General features: G+C 46.6%; 1 protein-coding gene and 1 pseudogene across 1 annotated transcript; both read right to left on the bottom strand.

Annotated features, from left to right (window-relative positions):
• Positions 1-5809: 5809 nt before the first annotated feature.
• On the bottom strand, positions 5810-12945 carry LOC107279381 (UPF0481 protein At3g47200). Its single transcript, XM_066305890.1, has 4 exons — positions 12886-12945; positions 11032-11758; positions 9782-9940; positions 5810-6634 (listed from the first exon to the last, which is right to left on the bottom strand). The coding sequence occupies exons 1-4, from the start codon at positions 12943-12945 to the stop codon at positions 5964-5966; spliced, it is 1617 nt and encodes a 538-aa protein (XP_066161987.1). The 3' UTR covers positions 5810-5963.
• A 2568-nt stretch (positions 12946-15513) lies between these two features.
• On the bottom strand, positions 15514-18154 carry LOC9269197 (UPF0481 protein At3g47200-like; annotated as a pseudogene).
• Between the last annotated feature and the right edge of the window lie 3609 nt (positions 18155-21763).

Raw genomic sequence — 21763 nt, 5'->3', positions numbered from 1 at the left:
GGATTGCCCCTTGTGTGCTAGTGAATATATAGCGCCATAAATGTAAACACTTCCATTCGGCGATTAATTAAGAGTAAATCCCTTGTGTACACATGAAAACACACCTAATCCCTTCTATACCCTCGAATCTTACACGATCCTCTGTGTACCCCTGAAATTTCGCTTTGATCCCTTCCATGCCCCTCCCGTTAAGTGTGGACCCCCGTTTTTATAACAAGAATCAATCGTGTAAGCAGTACCATTTCCCTGGATCAAGTAGTCTGGTACACACGAGTTCATAGCTGAAATACCAAATGCTCATACACGAGAGTCTAGTGCGAATTATTACAATATAAGCCCACAGGCATTGTCTTAAATCATTGGACCGAGCGGTCCGGAATACAACCAAAAGCAGAATTAGATAAGACAGCGGATTTTAGGCAGCGGCATGCCATTGCCACAGGCAACGACCGTACTAAGACTTACTGAGCGCCATCGTCTTCATCTCCCTCCTGGTAGTAGGTATAGGGATCCTCCGGAGCTTCATCTCCCGCTTCTGATTAAGTTTATATTTGCAAGGGTGAGTACCAACCGTACTCAGCAAGCCACCACAGCAACAATGCATATGAAAGGGTATTTCAAAGAATGGCTATGGTTCTTTTGCGCAAAGCAAATTTTGTAATTCTTTTCACAAGCCTAAGATCTAGCATTGACTGATCAAATTTTAATACCAGTGTTTGTATTTAAACAACGACGGTTCTGTCCACCATCCATTGTGATCCCAAGGATAGCTTACCGCCATTGAATCGTTATGGTTTTCTGAGGACGCTCACTTTCCCCCTTGTCAGGAAGTGGCTCCAACGGCATAAAAATTCACCATGCAACTACCCATCCCACACAAGTTAAGAATTTAGAGACTAGCCAAGTGTAATACATGTCCCGGTGCTCAATAACTGCGAGCACGGCTATTCGAATAGATTTGGTTTACTCACACTGCAGTGGATGTACACTTTACCCACACTCCGTGACTGCCCAACACATGAGCCTTGTCTCAACACATGAGACGCGTCACGGCAAAGCTTTTCGATAACCTCGCATTGGCAGTACCCGCTCCATGAACTTTTCATCCTCATGCACTCTAGGCGTACACGGTTTCTAGCAGTGAGAGGAGTTCTGGCGCACCCGGGAAGGGAAGTTTTACACCCATGTAATTAAGTTATAACTAGGTTCAACTCAACACACGACAGTCCTAGCAATGGTGACACCATTGTAGAGCCCCTGCCATACACATGAGAAACCACTATGCATGGATACTGTCTCCGCTCGGCTATTTACTCCGATAGGTCTATCCCCATTCGAGAAATGTGGTTGTACGAGGTCGTTTCATGCTTAACTTCATGGCTCGGTCCTTAATTGACCGGGGACGGTACTAGCCTTTCCCAGATACCACCCAAATCCACCGTCCGCCCCGGTCTAAAACATAGGTTTTTAATTCCTTTCATATCATCATTATCATGGCAATGTGGTGCTCATGTCTCCACATGCCGCATCTCAATTACCTTCCCAAAGGTAATTGCCCAAGCATATAATATTTGATAAACATGAGTATGCAAGATTCTAAAGTAGCATTTCTAAGCAAGTGTCATAGTTGACTAGGGACTCATACGTAACCGTGGTTACAAAGATTTAAAAATAAACAATAATCAAGACATGGCATAATCACAAGTAGGATGTTTATCATTGCATGCAATCTTATTTGTAAATAAAAATTAATTTCGCAATTGGGATCAACGTGATCAAAGAATAGTGATACTTGCCTTGCTCTAGGTCTTGTGGGTCTTGGCCTTCACCCGGATCCGCGGCTCCCTCGGTCTCTATAGTTACGTGCGTAAGAACAATTTGAATTCGATTAGAATTCAAACAAAATCCAAATAATGACCGAATTGAAAAACGAGCACGGGAGGTGAATTCTATATAGGCTACTTTATTCGCGAAGTGGAATTATTCTTCACCCTAAGATATCTTGTAATTTATAGTCATGTCCTAAGACTCATCGAATTATTGAGTTCCTAATCACATGTAAATTATTACCGCGAAATTGATTCCCTATGGAGATTACTAAAAATAATCTATAACAATCTATAAGGATTCATCTACTTGTTTAGTTCTTAAATAATTGATTCTATAATCAAATTCCAGTACTTTAGGTATTTAAATAGTAGGAATTCATCTAGCTACATTTTCATTAATCCTATAATTAAATTCTAATATTTTTAAATATTTTAAATCTCCCCCTAATTTTTCCCTTTTTCTTCTCTCTCTCTCCTTCCTTTTCTCTTCTTTTTTTTTTCCTTTTCTCTCTCTTTTCCTTTCGTTTTCTTTTCTCTCTTTTTTTTTCCTTCCTTTTTCTTTTCTCTCTCTTTTCCTTTCTCCTCCCGGCTCCTCCCTTCTTCTCCCTCTCTCGGCTTCTTGCTCTCCCGGCGGCGTCGGCGCTGAACGCAAGGGGGGAGGGCGGCGGCTTACCGACGGCGGCTACGGCGACGGCGGCGTTGGCGACGGTGGCGCAAGCGGCGCGGTGGCTCGAAGCGGCAGCGCGGCGACCTACTGCGGCGGCGCAGCGGCGTGGAGGTGGTGGCGCGGCGACGGCGGCACGTGGGGAAAGGGAAGGGAAAGGGAAAGATGGGGGATGTGTGGGTGGGGAGGCTTGGGGATAGAGGGAGAGGGGCGGCGGCCTCATGGCGTCGACGGGGTGGCGCGGCGCGGGGCTCGGCGCGGTGATGTGACGACGACGCGGCGCGGCAGGGCGCGAGGCGCGAGGCGGCGACGCGACGGGCGTACGGCGCGGCAGGGCGCGGGGCGCGAGGCGGCGATTTGACGGGCGAGCGGCGACGGCGACGGCCGACGGCGACTGCGGGACAGCGACGCGAGGGGCGAGCGGCGCACGGCAGCGCGGGGCTCGAGGCGGCGCGCGGGACGCGAGGCGCGGGCGCACGGTGCAAGGCGGCGACGCTACAGTGGCGCGGCGCGGCAGCGGCGACGCGACAGCGATAGGACAGCGTCGGCTACGGCGTGGCAGCGGCGCGGCAGTGGCGACGAGACGCGACGGCGACGGCTGGCGGCGCGGCAGCGGCGACGCGACGGACAGGCGGCGCGGCGTGGGACGCGACGGCGGCGCGGCGCGTGGAATGGCGATGGCGACGGCGCGGCGCGGCAGTGGGGCGGCACGGGGCTCGGGGCGCGGCACGCGGCGTGGCGTGATGGCGACGGCCGGCAGCGGGGCAGGGCTTGGCTAGGGGTCCTCGTCGAACACGTTGGGTGCAATGAACAGTACTATTTCCGAATTAACTCGATTTTGGCCCATTTATTATTTAGATTTAATTCTTTAATTCCCAGATTTTGCACAAATAAAATATATTCAATATTTGTGTTATTCCAACCAATGGATCCATCCTTGATTAATTTTACCCATATTTTATTTTTATATAATTTTCTTGAATTTATTTAGAGTTAATTCTTATTCCGTCACCTTTAAATTTAATTGATACAAATATGGTTGTAATAATATTTTACTCATTTCTATCCTCACCAACTCTTATTTTAAATTGCACTTTAATTATTTATTTTGTCAATTTTACTTTTTAGGGTTTATTCCTAGCTAATTATCCATTATTCGCGACTTATAAACTCCGAAGTCAAAATCCAATAAAATAATCGAACAAATTCGGCATGATGCAATTTATTTAAAAAGTTTTTTGAAGGCCCATATTTTTGGAGTTTAGATTTTTATTGGTCGAATTTTCAGGGTGTTAGATTAAGTTTCCACTAGATACGTTGCTCAAACCGTGTATTGTGTTGTCAGAATTTTTAGAAAATACCAAAATGCCCCTGCCAACCCAAACTAAAGTTCCCCTTTTCTTCTCCCTCATCCTCTTCCACGCGAATGGCCTCGGCACGCCGCCGTCCCGCTGCCCTCCGGCCACGCGCGTCGTCGTCCAGCCGCCGTCTCGCCGCGCGGGGCGCCGTCGTCCAGCCGCCCTCCCGCTGCGCGGGCATCGCCGGCCACCGCCCTCCCGCCACAAGGGCCGCCGGCCACCGCCATCCCACCGCGCGGGCGTCGCCGGCCACCACCCCTCCCGCCGCGCAGACGGCGCCGACCACCGCGCCCCCGCCGCACGGGCCGCCGGCCACCGCCCCTCCGGCCGCGTGGGCCGTCGTCCGGCCGCCGTCATGCCGTGCGTTGCGCCGTCGTCCAGCCGCCCTCCCGCCACGCGGGCGTCGCCGGCCGCGCGTCCTCCCACCGCGCGCGCCGTCATCCAGCCGCCCTCCCGCCGCGCGGGCGTCGCCGGCCACCGCCCTCCCGCCGCGCGCGCCGTTGTCCCGCTTTCCGGCCGCGCGCGCCGTCGTCCAGCCGCCGTCACACCGCCACCGCCCCTCCAGCCGCGTGGGTGTCGCCGGCCACCGCGCCCCCGCAGCAAGGGCTGCCGGCCACCGCCCCTCCCGTCACGCGGGCGTCGCCGGCCACCGCGCCCCCGCCCCACCGGCCGCCGGCCACCGCCCTTCCCACCGTGCGGGCCGCCGGTCGCCGCTCCTCTTGCCGCGCAGGCATCGCCGGCCATCTCCCTCCTGCTGCCACTCTAGCTGGCACTCTTTCATCTACAAGGGTGTTTTAGACATTTGGAACCACACATAACGTGAAAATGAAAAATGAAGGAAACCTAACGGAAGGGGCATGGAAGGGATCAAAGCAAAATTTCAGGGTACAGAGAGGATTGTGTAAAATTCGAGGGTATAGAAGGGATTAGATGAGTTTTCATGTGTACACAAGGGATTTACTCATTAATTAACGTGAGAATTTAGCCTTTTATGTTGATGTTGGCGCCACCAACCCCACGTACTGCAGCCGTCACTCGACCCCAACGCTGAGGGATGTGCATGGACTATGCATCTTCCTTTATTCAGATTACATAACCCCAAACAGGAACAAGTGCACACTGAAGCTCTCTGTATTGTGCTGCTGAAAGCTTGAAACTGAACCAATTTCCATGCAGATTCCAGTTCTTCAAGCTGCCATTCTCACCTAGTAATATCTTCTACCACATCGCATGGAAAATTGTTGCCAATTTCATATATGTACACTCCCATAAACAACCAAATATGTTTATAGTATACACAATACATGAACCAGTACATCCAAATATGAACTAGTACTGCCCAATTCTCTGTCTTGTAAATACAAGGTCCCAGGGGCTGGCTAGGGCAGCTGGGGACGGTGGGGGCGCCGTCCTAGCTGGTGCCCCCAACGGCAGCGGCAGCACTTGGTGGCGGCGCACGGCGGCGGGGTTGGCGGCGCCCGGCGGCGAGGTGGCGCCCGGCTTGGTGGCGACGCCTGGAGACTGGTGGAGGAAATCGATCGATCCAGAGAACAGAGGAGAGGAAATCGATTCTTTTGATCTGACAATGGGCCCAGGGACAAAACAGTCCACAAAGCTTGAAAAGAATACAAATGGGATTAACAAATGAGAAATACATGAAAAACATAGATAGTGGTACCAAATAGACTAATTAGCAGTCCTAATAATATATTATAGAAGGAATGTGGATTGGGGTGGTAAAAAAGTTGAGGTACGCAAATTAGATGATAAATAGTCTAAATTCTCTATAAAATATGGGTTGCTCAGAGAATGCCAAGATCATTAGTCCATAGAAAACATAGATGGGCATATTTTATTAGGAGTACAAACAAGAAAATAGGAATGCTGATATATATCCCCATGTAGTACATACAGAAACACAGATGTGTGACCCGGAAGGGAAATTTGACAACAAACAAACAGTAACAGATAAGAGTCCAGGGGTACCAAAGTTCAGATGATCACACACCCATAATGATTCAGAGAACAAATTAACATATACATGATACAACACTTTACGGCCGGTGCAAGACGATCATGTATAAAGTATAGATGCGGCAGCAGACCTAGGGATTATTTATTGTAGAAAGGCACGACGGTGTAGATGGTCTGCATAAGAGTGGCGAGAAGCAGTATGATGGCCGCCAAGAGCGAGATGAATACCCATGGATTGCTGAAGTACGTATGCATAAGGGTCGCTCGCCACTTGTTCCACGGCTTCTTGCAGTGCGCGTTTATCTCCCGTAGCACATCACGTATACTGCTGTCTGGGCTCATCACAGCTCCTTTGGTTAGGATCTTGTTTATCAGCTTTGCTACGGCCTCGTCGCTGCCCAGACCGCTCGTGATGATCCCTTTGGACCTCAGCAGTGCCACATCCTTAGCAGTGTCAATGAGATTATCCATAAAGTAGACAAATGCCATGACTTCATTTCCGGCGCCTGGGTGCAGCCGCTCAAATGCCATCAGGTTGAGAAACACGCGCTCGGCATTGTCCCAGAAGAGGACCCGAGGAATACTGAGTACACCTCCTTCAAAGCTGACCCCCCCTACAAATCCCTTTCTATCACTCAACTTGAAATGAATTCCTGCCTCGTGGAGTTCTGCCGCACAAGGCATGACAAAATTTGTGGCCAACCCTCGGCGGTGCCGACGGGCACCACTGGTGCCTTTCTGGAGAGCATGGAGGGGATGGAGGCACAGGGGATTATCATCTTCCACGAGGCACAGAGGATCATTATCAACTAGCACAGTATACGTGACAGCATAGCAAAGACAACAGATCATCAAATTGTTTATCGATTCATCGTCCTGCGCGCGACCATCAATCGTCAAGCAACAAGCAAGCAAGATTATCAAACTTTTCCAATTATTGTGTGTGTATAATATATATATATATATATATATATATATATATATATATATATATATATATATATATATATATATATATATATATATATATATATATATATATATATATATATATATATATATATATATATATATATATATATGTATGTGTGTGTGTATATATATATATATGTATATGTATATGTATGTGTATATATGTGTGTGTGTGTGTGTGTGTGTGTGTGTGTGTGTGTGTGTGTGTGTATATATATATATATATATATATATATAGTTAAATAGCCTTTTTCTTTTAGATTAATCTATTTTTTATACTAAATTAAGGTCCTTCAAGAATCCTGATCAGCGTTCATAATTAAGCTGCCATGTGGCATGTCTCTGAAATTAGCAAAAAAACCATACAGATTTCGAAAAGGAAGATGAGTATCTAATCATCGCTTTTCATTTAAATTAGTGGAACCAATAATTTTATTCATTAGCTCTATCTTAGATAACAAAATCCCCTACCCCTCCCTCTCCCCTCCATTCCACTCAGGTACACGTATGTATGTACACCTATCCCTCCCCCAACTCTCTCTCTCTCTTCTCCTCTCCATATGGGTGAGCATTTGGCGTGTTCATGAGTTGGGAATTGTAATCAGAATCAGTCTGTGTGACTGATGGATGAACTTAGTGGTCTCAAACAGGAGAGTGCGACATAGGATGTCGGAAAGACATAATAGATTAGCCTTCCGGGAGGAAGCACTTTGTTGTTTATTTATGGACGGCTCGAGGAGCCAAAGTGAGGGGTTGTTGAGAATAGGAAATATGAATGGAAACAAAAACCTGATATGTGGTAATAAGCCGGCGAATGGCGAATGTAAACAAGAGAAGATTTCACAAGTTAAGATGACAAACTAAATCTTGATCTTTCGGCTTGAATTTTTCCAAAGCAATTCTTGGATAGATCAAAAAGAAAGTCTCCTTTAATTTACCAAAACCTTTTACATAACCCACACTCAGTGTTTTTGGGAGAATGTTTTCGATCACAAAGATTTGCGAAATAAACTAAGCCTTTTTTTAAGCTTGCATTTTTCACATTTTCCAGTGTCTTGCAGAGTACAAAAGTATTCACGCTCCGATTGTTGTTGTTTTCCTCCTCGTCTGATTGCACAAAGATTAGGGTTTCATCCCTCGATCCCAAACCATTTGCTATGATTTAGTGTTCTAGCTGCGGCCTCTTTATGTAATTGCTATTTGTTTTTTCTAGAGGTTGTGCACCCATGGATTAACCAATGTGGTAACACATAAAGGTATACTTTATTTCTGTTTCCATTAAGTATTGTAATAATGAATCATCTTTTGTTACCGTCGATACCAGGGTTTGCATTCTAGGATTGATATTGGTATCACGATTCCGCTGTTGTCTCCTGTGACACTACCTCTCTAGTGGCGTCCCTACATCAGTATTAGAGCGGGGTGTGACATGGCAAGATATACAATTTTGTTGTTGATGTAATTTTCATTTCAAATAATTTTGAGTGCCAAACAAGTATTACATGTTTTGGAAGAGGTGAAATAAAAAATAGCAACTTCAGCCTATACAACATTTCGCTGGTGGTGATGTGGTAAGAGGACAACGTGTAGACAGATACTAAGTTTAAAACCTATATACCACACGCACAAATATTTTGCAAAAAAGATCGATTGTTTATTCCACTGGCGTTTAGTGATAGGAGGACCCTCCTGCCCTCCTGTACCTATGAATATAAATTTAGCTGCATGTAGAAATAGTTTTTTAGTAGCGCAATCTCTATGTGATTTTTGTTTTATATTTTTTAATAAAAACTTTTGATTCTGATCAGCTAAGCTATGGTTAATTGATAAAAAAACCGAGTGGATCAACAAAAATAATATATAGGTAAAAAAATTATATATGTATTATTAGTATGACGAAAGCCAAGGTTAACATAGTAAAAAAACAATTCAAAAAATTAAATTTTGGTTATATGACTAATCCCATATATCTATAAAGTTTATATCCACTAAGTATAGTTAATATTAATTATCTTTTCTCTCATAAAGCCACATCACCTTAATTTTTTTAGACTTCAATTGCATCTCTTCTCCCCAAAAGCCACATTATACAACTCAATCATTTATAAATTTTGGATAATTGATCAAGGTACAAAATATATAACCACATGAAAGAAAATCATATAATAAGTAAGAAAGAAAATTTCACAAGTCATATATACTATCTTATCATGTAATTTTCCCGAAGCAATGCGTGGGGTACCCATCTAGTAAACCCATAGAGAAATCTGGCCATCCCATAAGTCACTTGAAGTTTGACATTTCATTATATAAGTCATTTTGTTGCAGATGTCTACCCACCAACTCAATTTTATTGCAAAAACCACCTTAGTGCGCACGTATTTAACCGAATCAACATATTTTAGCCGTCAATAATGGTCTTTACCAAAAATTAAATACTTTTAGAATATAGTATTACACTTTTTTTTTTGGAAATTCCACACATACAAATGTTGATCAGAGCTTAAATATTGTCACACTAATTACACTATATCCAAAAAAGTTAAATGAAACATGAATAATAAATCTAATGCAAGTACTTGGACAAGATCGATTCGGCTAGCTTAGCCTATGGTAGCTTTATATCAGTGATAACAAGTCGATTCAATTAAGCAAGTGCGCTCTGGGGTGTTTTTTACAACAAGAGTAGGGGATGGCTATTTGCAACAAAATGACTTATGGGGTGGAATGTTAAACTTTTGACTTATGGAGTACTTTTTACAATTTTCCCATACCAATAAGTAGACAAGGAGAGAGTCTTTAATTATATTGTATATTTTGGTTGATCTATTTTCTAATACTGTGTTTGATATGGTTGTAATTTAGGCCATTTGTTACTAATCAAGAGTATTAAAAACTTTGCTGGTTTTGACTTAGAAAAGATGTCGAATGAAATAAAAAATGCGTGAACGAAAATTACTCGAGCTCATGAATACGTACCAAACATTCGTGGCCATATGCAACATTGATAAGTCTGCGGAGAAGGATAAGGGGTAGCTGGTTCTCCATCAAGACCACGTCGGATTTGATACCGGAAAACAAGTATAAACAGCCATGCTTGCTAAAGACACTACTAGAAAAAACATTTTTCTCAACGTTGGGGTCTTATTTTCGTAGTCGGACATGACTTTTGAAGCCAAATGACCACCTACAAAAATATAAATTGGGGTGATGTTCGCTGTCCGCCTGCGAAAATAAGCGGCGCCTGCGAAAATTATTTTCGCAGGCGCACCTTATATGGTCCGCCTGCGAAAATGAGGAGCAATATAAATAGACCAGGCTAGAGCGGATTTTTTCTAAGTCTCATTCTCTCCCGCAGGCGGACCACTTAAGCGGCGCCTGCGAAAATTATTTTCACAGGCGCACCTTATATGATCCGCCTGCGAAAATGAGGAGCAATATAAATAGACCAGGCTAGAGCGGATTTTTTCCAAGTCTCATTCTCTCCCTCACTTATCCTCTCCCTTACCTCTCTCTCCCTCAGATTCCTCACGGCGATGAGCGCGGGGGCGGCGGGATCCGCGCGCGACGGCGAGGCGCGGAGTCGGCGGCGGCACGGGCGAGGTCGGCAGCGGCAACGGCGAGGCGCGGGGTCGGCAGCGGCAACGCCGAGGCGCGGGGTCGGCGGCGGCACCAGCGAGGTCGGCGGCGGCAACGACGGCGGTGACGACCGGGTTGGTGGCGGCAACGCTCGGGGCTGGCTCGGCTCCCTCCCCTTCCTCCCAGATCCGGCCGGAGGGAGGCCGGGGGAGGCGGCGACGGCTGCAGCGACGTGGTTCCCCGGCCTCCCCTCCCAGATCCGGCCGGAGGGAGGCCGGGGGAGAGGGCAGCGACGGCGCGCGCGGACGCGGCGGCGGCGGCGCGCACGGACGCGGTGGCGACCCGGTGCGGCGGCGGCGGCTCCCCGGCCTCCCCTCCCAGATCCAGCCTGAGGGAGGCCGGGGGAGGGCAGCGGCGACGACGGCGACGTGGGCGGCTCCCCTCCGGCGGCGGCGGCGGCTCCCCGGCCTCCCCTCCCAGATCCGGCCGGAGGGAGGCCGGGGGAGGGCGGCGGCGGCGGCTCCCGGTGCTGTGGCGGCGGCGAGGCAATTTTTTTTGTTTTTTTATTGGATTTTCGCAGGCGGGCCATTTGCCGGCTTGCGAAGATGGATGATTTTCACCGTCGTTTGTGTGCAGGCGGTCCTCCCCTCCGCCTACAAAAATTGCTTTTGGCCGCCTGCAAAAATTCTTTTTCTAAGTAGTGAGACAGGGTCATCGGGTTCATAGTCTTCGACTTTCCCACGTAGCTCAAACACCCTCGCCATCTCAAGCAAGAAGCAGCCATCCTTGAGCATCATCTCTACGAAGAGTGTATCTTGGTACCATATGTCTTCTAAATTTTCGTACGCCTCTTGAAGCTGCACCTTTATCTCCTCAACGGCAACGATGAACTCCTGTAGAGGCTTCCCACTCCGCTTGACTAAGTGTGCCACTGCACGCCACTTGTGCTTCTCCATCTGCAGCAGGGCAGGATCACCGTGGTGGAAAGGTCCCAGCGATACTACCTGTGGCCTGTAGGCGTTGGGGTTTGTCATGTTCTTGATGTACTCCGGCACCCGGTAGATGGAGTGATGTGACTTTGATCCTCGCGCCATCGCTTCAGATGTGACGCCGCCGGCGTCACCGCTGATGTACCTCTCGATCTCTACCACCCAGCTAGAGTTCATGGCAGAACTCTCCATTTGATTGGGCTGTTTATTGTTCATGGAACCCGGACTCAACTCAACAGGCCGTCGCCAGGCCTCTCTATGTACTGTGACTGTGTGACAGTGTGTGTGCAGCAGCAGCTTATTAGCTACTAGCATTAGCATGTACCACCTACCAGTCCTTGACCCAGATCGACAGTCGTCGCGGTCCAACAGTAATCTCTCATGGCAACTAGCCTTACAATTTCAGAAATACATATTGTTAAGTGCTAAGGGCCAACGTGCCCTCCCAAGTGGTGACGTACGGCAACAGAGACCGGTTAACAAGTTACAAAAGGAAAACCACACGCCTGCAGCGCACGCTACCACACGCCAGATCTGGTGTTGCCCGTTTCCATTAAACAACGGTTGATGTGGTTTGCGTTTCAAGACAAACGTCCAGAGTCCTTTGTTTGACGATGCTTGGTGAATATATTGGAAACGGACGTGGGAGATGGCATGAGCCGACGGCCATGGCGGTGGCTGCAACGATGACTTCAATCGAGGTGGTAGGAGGCCAAACTGCGGCAATCGTCGAGGTGATGTGGCGTCGGCGCTCGCGGGCATCAGTCGTCAAAACTGCGGCGGCAAGTGTCGCCGCCTTCCGCCATGGAGCTGACGAGAACGGCCGGTTGTCCGCTCAGCTTGAGGAAGAGCCGAACCAACCCTGCAGGCTTCGTAGCACAAAAAACCTGAAACCTCCAGGCTTTAATCGGGGAATGGAAGGCTTGATCGTTTCGTGATTGAACTACCATCCAGCTTCCTGCGAGGAATACTACCAGACTCGAGGCTGCCACTTGCACAGTACGAAATTAATTATCTTTCAGGTTTGTGCTTAATTGTCATTTGGCTTCTTCCTAATGCCATCCCTCATCAATTTGACAGGGAGAGTCCAAGGACCAAATATGACAGGATTACACATGCATCAACGCGAAGTTCTATTGATAGAGCAGGAAAAAATTACAAGATTACAACCCTGGAGGGTCGTAACCAAGAAAAGGAAAAAAATACCACCACCCGCACACCGACAGCGCCAACACACAACTCGGGAGAAGGCTAGCACCGGACCGGCCGCCGCTAGACCAACAAAGGAACACAGACAAGATCGCCCTCTAAGGGATGGCAAAAACGGCGTCTTCAAGAAGAGAAGCGACGGAAAAAAAACCGCCGCCGCCGTCCGTCGGGGCTCAAAGGAGCTGAGACTAGGCTTTCGCCCGGCAACCGCCCTTGAGGGGTGAGGCAGCACGACAACGCCCTCAGGAGGGGGAATGAACCATCGTTGTCGGCCCGGCCAAGGCCGGACTAGGTTTTCACCCGCCGCTCACCACCTGTGAATCCTTGGCTGACGCACCGATGCTCCACCACCTCTCCAGCTTTGCCGACATGCGGGACCCCTGCACCGGCGTCCTCCGCCGGCCAGTCTTCATACGCCGAAGACCGCGCCACACCCACCGGCAGCTCCTCCTCGCACCGAGGTCGCCTCCTCCACCGCCGGCCGCGCCTCTCGCGCCAAGCCGGCCTCCTCCACCGAACGCGCCTCTCGCGCCAATCCGGCCTCCCTCCCTCGGCCGTGCCTCTCGCGCCAAGCCGGCCTCTATCTCCGCCGCTCGCGCCGAGCCAGCCTCCGCTGTCATCGGCTGCGCCACTCTGCGCCAAGCCGGTCTCCGACCCCTCCTCCAAACGATGCCGCGCCGGCCCGATGTAGCCGTCTGCCACGTACTCAACTAGCCGTCCGAGGCCGCCATGCCTCCGGCGACCATGGTCACCGCCACCGCAGCCACTGCTGCCGAACGCACCACCGTGCCTCCTCCTACCGTGCCACAGCAGTCACTGACGCCGCCGCTGTGACGAGCTCCGAGGCCTCTGCCTCTGCACCGACGGGTGTTGCCGCTGCTGCCTCAGGCCGCAGCCGCGGCTGCCACTGGCACCGCCGCCGTTGCCCATCACCAGCCGCGCCGCCGGTCGCCGCCGTCCGCGAGCCTCGCGCCGCCGTGCAGCCGCCTTCGCTTGGCCCGCTGCCACGAGGGCCGGCGGCGCTGCAGCCGTCGCTCGCCCCCGGCGGCGCGAGCACCGCCGCCCGCGAGCATCTCGTCGTCACGGCGGCCGCCGCCGGCTGCCGTGCGAGTTGTCGCCGTCACGTCGCCGCGCCGTCGCCGTCGCCTCGTCGCGCCGGCGTCGCCGCCCTTGACGCGTCGCCGCGCCGCGGCCTCCTTCGCCACCAGCTCCCACTCCGGCCGGATCCGGCCAGGGGATGGCCAGATCCGGCGAAGGTGATGCCGAATCCGCCGTCTCCTCGCCGGGATCGGCCGCCGCCTTCGCCGTTCGCCGCCTCTCCCGCGCTGAGAGGGGTCGCCGGCCCGCCGCCATGAAGGAGGCCACGCCGCCACCATCATGGCTCGCCCGCCGGCTTTCTGGCGGCGAGCTCCGGCGGCGGCGAGGTGGGGGAGGGGGAAGAGGAAAGGCGGCGGCGCCGCTAGGGTTTCGCCCCCCGTGTCGCCAGCGCGTGGGTGACGCCGGGGGGGGGAGTCTAAGAAGTCGATTACTATGGCACTTAAATTGGCCGCTACGATATATATTACTTCACTTTTGTTTGGTTTATGTCACCAAAATCGCTCGCTCTCGTCTCGCTCACTAAATCCGAAAGAAAATGAACTCTGAAAAATTTCGGAATTTGAACAGTAGCTGAAGAACAGAGTTTCAGCATAGCAGAGAACAAGAGAGATTGTTTTGGCGCGGCGTAGCCTTACAGCTTTTCTCTCTCCTTTTATTCTTCCTCAAAACGAGGTTGTGACATGCAGTGTGGCCGTCTAAAATGCAGCATCTACAACAGCCGTGCCATCCCACGACCTGGTACCTTGCCGGGCACTGAAAACTGAATTCAGTAAGCCGTTACATGCATACAGAGTCCAAGAAAAGAAATTAAACGTGCAGTGCAGCTACTTGTGCAACTAGCAAAGTAAAATGCAAAGCAAAAAATGTTCTGTCACACAAAGATTATCACCTACTAGTCTGTCAGTTTAGACAGGTGGAAGGTGGTATTCAACCATAGTGTAGGTAGAACGCAGGAGGGTGGCAACAAGGAGGATGAAGGCAACGAGACTAGGGAGACGAACACATTTAAGTGCAGACTAATGATTTTCCGTGCTCAACTTTGATCGTCTAGGAGGAGAAATAAATTTCATCATAGTTGCAAAAATCACCCCTTAAGTCACATGAAGTTTGCCATTTCATCATAGTTGCAAATTATCTCCTCACTTTACTCTCTCTTTGGCTCTTCTCCTGCAGGCTGGTGCCCGCGAAGGTTATACTGGCGGTCCTGAAGGTGGCAGCTATGAATGATAGAGAGAGAACCACCATCCTCGTCGAATTTGGGTTCTTCCTCACCTTCGCCGACCCTCCATGCACCTCCCTCCTTGCTGTGCACCGTGCTCACTGGTTGGGTCATCTTCGTCATCCCCTGGTGGCTCAGGCGTAATGCTCGTCTCGTCGTGATGGCAAGAATCCACGGAGGCCCCTACAACCCACCGCCTATAATTTTTTCAATTCTACAATTACAGTTTTTCAGAATATGAACGAAAATTGGGAACTTTTCATTCGAAGAAAAGTTGAAGCTGCTAGAAGAAAATCTGGTAGAAAGCATCACACTGGTGGCCTTTAGAAGTACAGTTTTTATCACCATGGGTATTTTACCGGTGGGCGTGGGCTAGAAATTCCGAAAAATTAGGAAAAAAAATGAAATTTGATCAATTCTTAATTGAAGCTGACAAATTCTCCGAAACTAAAAAAAATCAGCCAAAAGAACATGTAGTCTACTTTTCGAACCGAAATAGTATAAACACTAGATAATGTAGACATACAGTTCGGAGGGAAATTAAAACTGGAAACAATTAATGAGCTAAAATTTCAGAAAAGGAAGTTAACACATATGCATATACATATCATTTTGCAATGTGTCCACGATGCAACACCGGCACTAGCTATTACTTATTCTGGTAGAAGGGCACAACAGTGTACGCGGTCTGCAAGAGGGTGGCGACCAGCAGGATGATCGCCGCAACGAGCGAGATGAACACCCACGGGTTGCTGAAGTAGGTGTGTATGAGGCTAGCCCTCCACTTGTTCCACGTCCTGTCGCGGTGCGCGTTGGCGTCCTGCAGCACGTCCCGGAGGCTGCTGTCCCTGCTCATCACCGCCCCTCTGGTCAGGACCATGTTTATCAGGTTCACCACGGCCTCGTCGCTGCCCAGCCCGCTCTTGATGATCCCTTTGGACTTGAGCAGCGCCACGTCCTCGGCGGTGTCGACGAGGTTGTCCATGAGATACACGAACTCCGTCACGTCGTTCCGGCGCCCGGGTGGAGCCGCTCGAATGCCATCAGGTTGAGGAACACGCGCTCGGCGTTGTCGTACAGGGTCATCCGCGGGATGCTTAGTACGCCGCGTCCAAACCTGACCGCCTCTACGAATCCGTTAGGAGCGGGACTCAACTTGAAGTAGATTCCTGCCTCGTGGAGATCCGAGGCACAGGGCATGACAGAGTACTCCTTGGCCGACTCCCGGCACTGCCGACGATTACCACCCACGCTTCTCTGAACAACATCCAGAGGGTGGATCCCCTCGTTCCCCTGGAGGGGGTCCTTGACTTCCGCGACTAACGGGCCGAAAAATTCTAGCACGCGCTTGCTTATCAGTCCATCTTCCTGTGACATGACGAGAGCATTAGTAAAATTTCAAAATTTGTATATCTATCTTGATTTATATTCATGAAATCATGAAAATGTCATTACGTACGTCAGAGTACGCAGCTAGGTAATATAGATTTGGACATCGAAAATACTGCTACCCACATGAATCTATCTACTAACTAGCTCGCTAGTAGCTAGATTCAACATGTACTGCTCCGCACAGGGGTTAGTGCCTGTGCAAAACACGTTTGTTTAAGTAACATGTGATAAAATATGTCAACTTAGTATCGCCAGTTGTAATTAATTAAGTCATTGCCGTTTCTTTGTTTAATGGAAAGGGGATTAGCTTGTCTTTCTTTTTGTTGTATTTAATCCACTTGTCAATTTCAAAGCTCTTTAATTTGTGTATTAATTGAACTATCCCACGGCTAGCAAAGTGTGATATAATCTACTCCCTCCGTTCCATATTATAAATCATTTTGGCTTTTTTCCTAGTTAAACTAAGTTTAAAAATTTTCAAACAAAACAAATTATTATCAAATATATTCAATGTTAGATTTAATAAAACTAATTTAGTGTTTTAGATATTGCTAATTTTATCCAGGTGTGTCATCTAGGTCCCTGACATGTCATGGATGTCATATAGGTCAAAACAGGCTCCAACCGGCTTCATGAGCAGACATGTCATGCAACGGTGGTGCTTACGCATTAGTGTGATACAGGCACGTAGAAACAATAAAATTTAAAAAGAGAGGAGATAATTTTTTAAAAAAATAAGAAAAACAAGAGGAAAAAAATATGTTCTTAATTTTTTTTATATATGACTGACATATACTAGGTTCCACTAATACGAGTAGGTGCCACCATTCATGACATATCACATCAGTACACGGAGCAGGTTTTGGAGCCTGTTTGGATCTATATGATACCCACGACAAATTTAGGAAAAAAAATGCATTTTGAGAGTTCAAGTAACTAGACGACATATATATACTCGCACAAGTTTAGGGGCCATCCGTGCACTTTACTCTTTTGTGTATAATTTTTGTCAAACCTAACAAAGTTTAAATAGGAAAAGAAAAGTCAAAACAACCTATAATATGAAACGGAGGAAGTAGTTTTAGAAATGATTGTTTTCTGGCTCTAGTTCAGGGATAGTACTCGATCTCAATCCTAAATTCCTAATTGAATACCCCAAAGAAAATATATATGGAGAGAAATATGTAGTGCTGGTTCTTCGACTGGGATTATATTGAGTGTACCTGAATTAGTTTTTCAGGATCCATAACATGCCAGAGCGTCTGGAGGAGGAGCAGGGGCACCTGATTCTCCAGTGTGAGCATATCGGACATAATATCACAGCGCAAGTATAGGTAGCCGTGTTTGCTGAAGATCGGTTCGTCAGGACCGTAATCGTCATAATCTACTACTTCCCCTCCACGACGGAAAGCCCTAAATGTCCTCATAATCTCCAGCAAGAAGCAGCCGTCGATGACCATCAACTCGACGAACCGCTCTTCGTGCCACTTCTTATCTAGGTTCTCGTAAGCGCCTCGCAGTTGTTGTGCTACCTCTTTGACGGCAGTCATGAACTCCCGCAGTGGCTTCCCGCTCCGCTTGACCATGTGCGCCACCGCTCGGTGCTTGTGCGCCTCCATGCCGAGCAATGCCTTGTCGCCGTGGTGAAAGGGCCCCAATGACACCAGATGCGGCCGGTAGGCATCCGGGTTGGTCGTCTTCTTGATGTAATCCGGAACCCGGTAGATGGAGGGCCCCTTCGTCGTCTTGGATCGCCGCGCCGTCGTCGTCTTCTCAAGCAGGGCATTGGCGTTGTTTGTAGCAATCAACTTCTCTATCTCTACTGTCACCTTGCCAATCTCCTCCGCTCTAACAGCTGATTCCTCACCCATTTTTTTATTGGCTATTTACCAACAAACGTACCGTCCAATATAATTGAACCGAGCACTTGAGGTACGGTGTACGTTATGAGTGGCCAGCATGGATGTGGCATTGATGTATATATAGCGTCGTAGTGGCACCCTAGCTAGTTCCCAAGTCATGTGCAGAAATATGAAAGACGAAGACTAACGATCCATATATATTAGTCTGACGACTACATTGGATACTATACTACTGGTACGTTCATGGAATTTTAATTTGAGAACTCAGCTCACCTGATTTCTTAATTAGTAGCATCAGTCGGTCACTCGGTCTGGATTCTTTATTAAGTTCATGAATCCTATAATCACTCATAAGAGTATGGTGATAATTCAATTTGCAAGGACGTAGAAAAATAGTGAACAAGACTACAACAGAGCTAGTTACATAATCTATCTATCTATCTATCTATCTATATTAAAAGTCCATTAAACATATTATACAAACGCACTCATGCCACTATGTATACTATATTAGAAACATCTAACCCTTGATTTTGATTTAAATTGGTGGGTCCTTTATTTTAGACCAATGGATTAAATTAGATTAAAAACATAATTTAGTCCCTCCCTCTCCTCTCCCTCACATGTATGCGCACCTCGCACATACATACACATGTACTGTATGTACCCGAATTTTCTATTGACGCTCCTAAACCGTCACGTGGCGTTCTAATAGATTAGCCCTTAATTTTTAATTAAAGTGGTGTGTCTATTATTTTAGACCATTAGATTTGGATTAAAAACAGAATTTAATACATCCCTCTCCTGTCCCTCACGTGTACCAACTCCTCTTTCTCCTCCCCATTCAACCCTTTTAATTTTTTACTTGAGATACCGCCACAATATATTTATAGGGAGTACCTATATTTATGTCACCATATTTTTTTTATGAATATATAGTAAACATGTATTTGCATTTTTAAGTTCCTAAATTACAAATGTAATTTTATTGTATTTACAATGTAAGTCTCAAATTACATATGTAAGTCCCTAAATTATAGATGTAATTTTAGTGTATTTATAATGTAATTCAACATTACAACCGTTGTGGACATAATAGGAAAATGATGGACACATAATAGGAGAAGAAAAAACACGAATTTATTATCAATTGTAGCTTGATCACATAATAGGAGTCCACGAAGTGCTAACGAGAATAGAGGCTTTGGAGTTTGATCAGGTGTCCCGGTTTTTTTGTGCTTTTGGATAGCTTTGATCTCACGCCAAAAAAGCTGATTGTAGTCAGGCCCAAACTATGTTGCCACACGTTTAGTAAAACCATATTTATATTACCTTCAGTTTTTATACTATTGACTTTTGATCATATGTTCTATCGTTCGTTTGACTAAAAGAAAATACATAATTAACTAAAAAAAAGTTGTTGTGATTCTACATTGATGAATTATGTTGGCTATATTTAAGTACATAATACAATGTGGCAGGTGACGTTTGACATGTAATTATTAATTCCATAACAACTTCTTTAAAGAATCCCATCATATTTTGGTGGTTTCAAATATTACTTAACAAATATAAAACACTAATTAGAATCTACATATGTAAAAATACAAACAACGTAATTTAATTGTGTTATTTATTCAAGTTGATCTACTCTAAATTTTAATTCGTATGAGATTAAGATTCTGAAATTTGGAATTTTTTGAAACTATTTGGTTTGTACTTCAACCATGATAAGCCTACATGATACATATATATGAAGAAAAATTAACAAAAATATTTTCAGCTGGTAAAATCTATTATCATTTTTCACATTTTTAATATTTGTTTAAATGATATAAAAAAATCAGAATATAATTCAAAATAACACATTTCTTTCAGAAGTCGGAATATAGTTAATATGGGTCTTTAACTGTAAATTAGTTATAATAAACCAATGACGTAAGCTGATAAAAAGTAGCAATTTATTCTAAAAGATTATCATAAACTACGGTTTCTCACTAATATAGCATGAAAATAGTGATAATTATGGCGAGTGGATAGACATTGTAAGCATCATACGTATGATAATATAATCTCATTGTACTTAATTCAAGCCCGGTGTAGCCTAGCTAAACAAAATATTTATAGAGAGGTTGGCTTCAAGTACATACTCTCTCTGTTCCACAGAAAATGAATCTAGGATTGGATGTGGCACATCATAGTACAATGAATTTGGACAAAGGTATGTCTAGATTCGTAGTATTAGGATATGTCACATCCAGTACTATGTTGGTTTTTTATGTGTCACATCCACATGTGGAAAAGAATCATGCGTGCCTCAACCACTGCATCTTGTACATGAAAGAGTACACTTCGTTGGACAAATGCCGAACATGCGGTGCTAGCCGGTATAAATCAGCTAACAACACTTCCTCATATGTTGATTTTGTCAAGAAAAAAGAGGATGACACATTCTCAAGAAATAATAGAAAAATCCCTAGTTGGTGAAGTGGTACTTTCATGTGAAAGATCGCATCAAATGTTTGTACTCAAACCCTCAAGATACAGAACTAATACGTTGGCATCAAGAAGAGCGCAAGAAAGATGGGATGCTCCGACATCCAGCAGATGCTCGTCAATGGAAAACCTTTGATGCAAAGTACCTAGAATTTGCTAAAGACCCACAAAACATTAGATTGGCTCTGAGTACGAATGGAGTGAACCCATTTGGAGACATGAGTAACTCACATAGCACTTGCCAGTGCTTCTTAACCATGTACAATGTTTTTACCTGGCTTTGTCAGAAGCGAAAGTACGTTCTACTTTGTGTCTTGATACGAGGCCCTCAGCAGCCTGGTATTGATATTGATCTATTTCATGAGCCATTGATGAAAAATATGGAAGATTTATGGAGTGCTGGGATAAATGTGTGGGACGAGTACCTAAGACAATACTCCATGGTGAAGGCCATCATTTTTGTTACCATTAACAATTACCCAGCCATGTTTTCAATTTCTGGGCAGATTAAAGGGAAAACATGAAATGTGATCTACTTCAATGGAACGTACTACAGGTACCTCCCAGGTTCGAACATGCTTGTGTACATGTGGCACCGATGTTTCTTACGCACAGATCACAAGTACCGCAAGATGACATCAAAATTCAACCGTACCGAAGAGAATGATCCTCCACCAAAACCTACAACCGAGGAGAAAATATGTGCGATGACAGAGAAAATACAGTGCGTGTTCGGAAAATGCCCTAAGAAATGTTCAAAGGGAACAATGCATAAGAAACCAGATGATGAGTTGCCTCCCCCATTCAAGAAGCATTTGATTTTCGTTAAGTACCTGCCATGCTGGAAAGATCTGGAGAGTCACCATGCCATAGATGTCATGCATCTAGAAAAGAATGTGTTCGACAACACCATCGGAACATTGTTGGACGTACCAAGCAAGACAAAGGATGGTCTACAATCATGGGCTGACCTAGGAGAAATGGGAATTAGGGAAGAGCTATATCCGACAGAAGGAAAGAAGAATGGAAATGTATATCTTCCTCTAGCCTGTTTCACACTAATACTTGAGGAGAAGAAGGCAATTTGCAAGTCCCTTCGCGATGTTAAAGTGCCTATAGGTT

This window comes from Oryza sativa, chromosome 11 (genome assembly GCF_034140825.1).
Source record: "Oryza sativa Japonica Group chromosome 11, ASM3414082v1".
NCBI lineage: Eukaryota > Viridiplantae > Streptophyta > Magnoliopsida > Poales > Poaceae > Oryza > Oryza sativa.
The sequence above is the reverse complement of the archived record's forward strand: the minus strand, read 5'-3'. Positions and strand labels throughout refer to the sequence as shown.

Bases quoted from the DNA above. Each gene is read 5' to 3' on its own strand.
- LOC107279381 (XM_066305890.1), bottom strand. From the start codon at position 12,945: ATGTCGGCAAAGCTGGAGAGGTGGTGGAGCATCGGTGCGTCAGCCAAG. The intron at 11,759-12,885 runs GTGAGCGGCGGG...TGAAATTGTAAG, and splicing joins CAGCCAAGGATTCACAGGTG to GCTAGTTGCCATGAGAGATT. The intron at 9,941-11,031 runs AGGCGGAGGGGA...TACGAAAATAAG, and splicing joins CGGCCAAAAGCAATTTTTGT to ACCCCAACGTTGAGAAAAAT.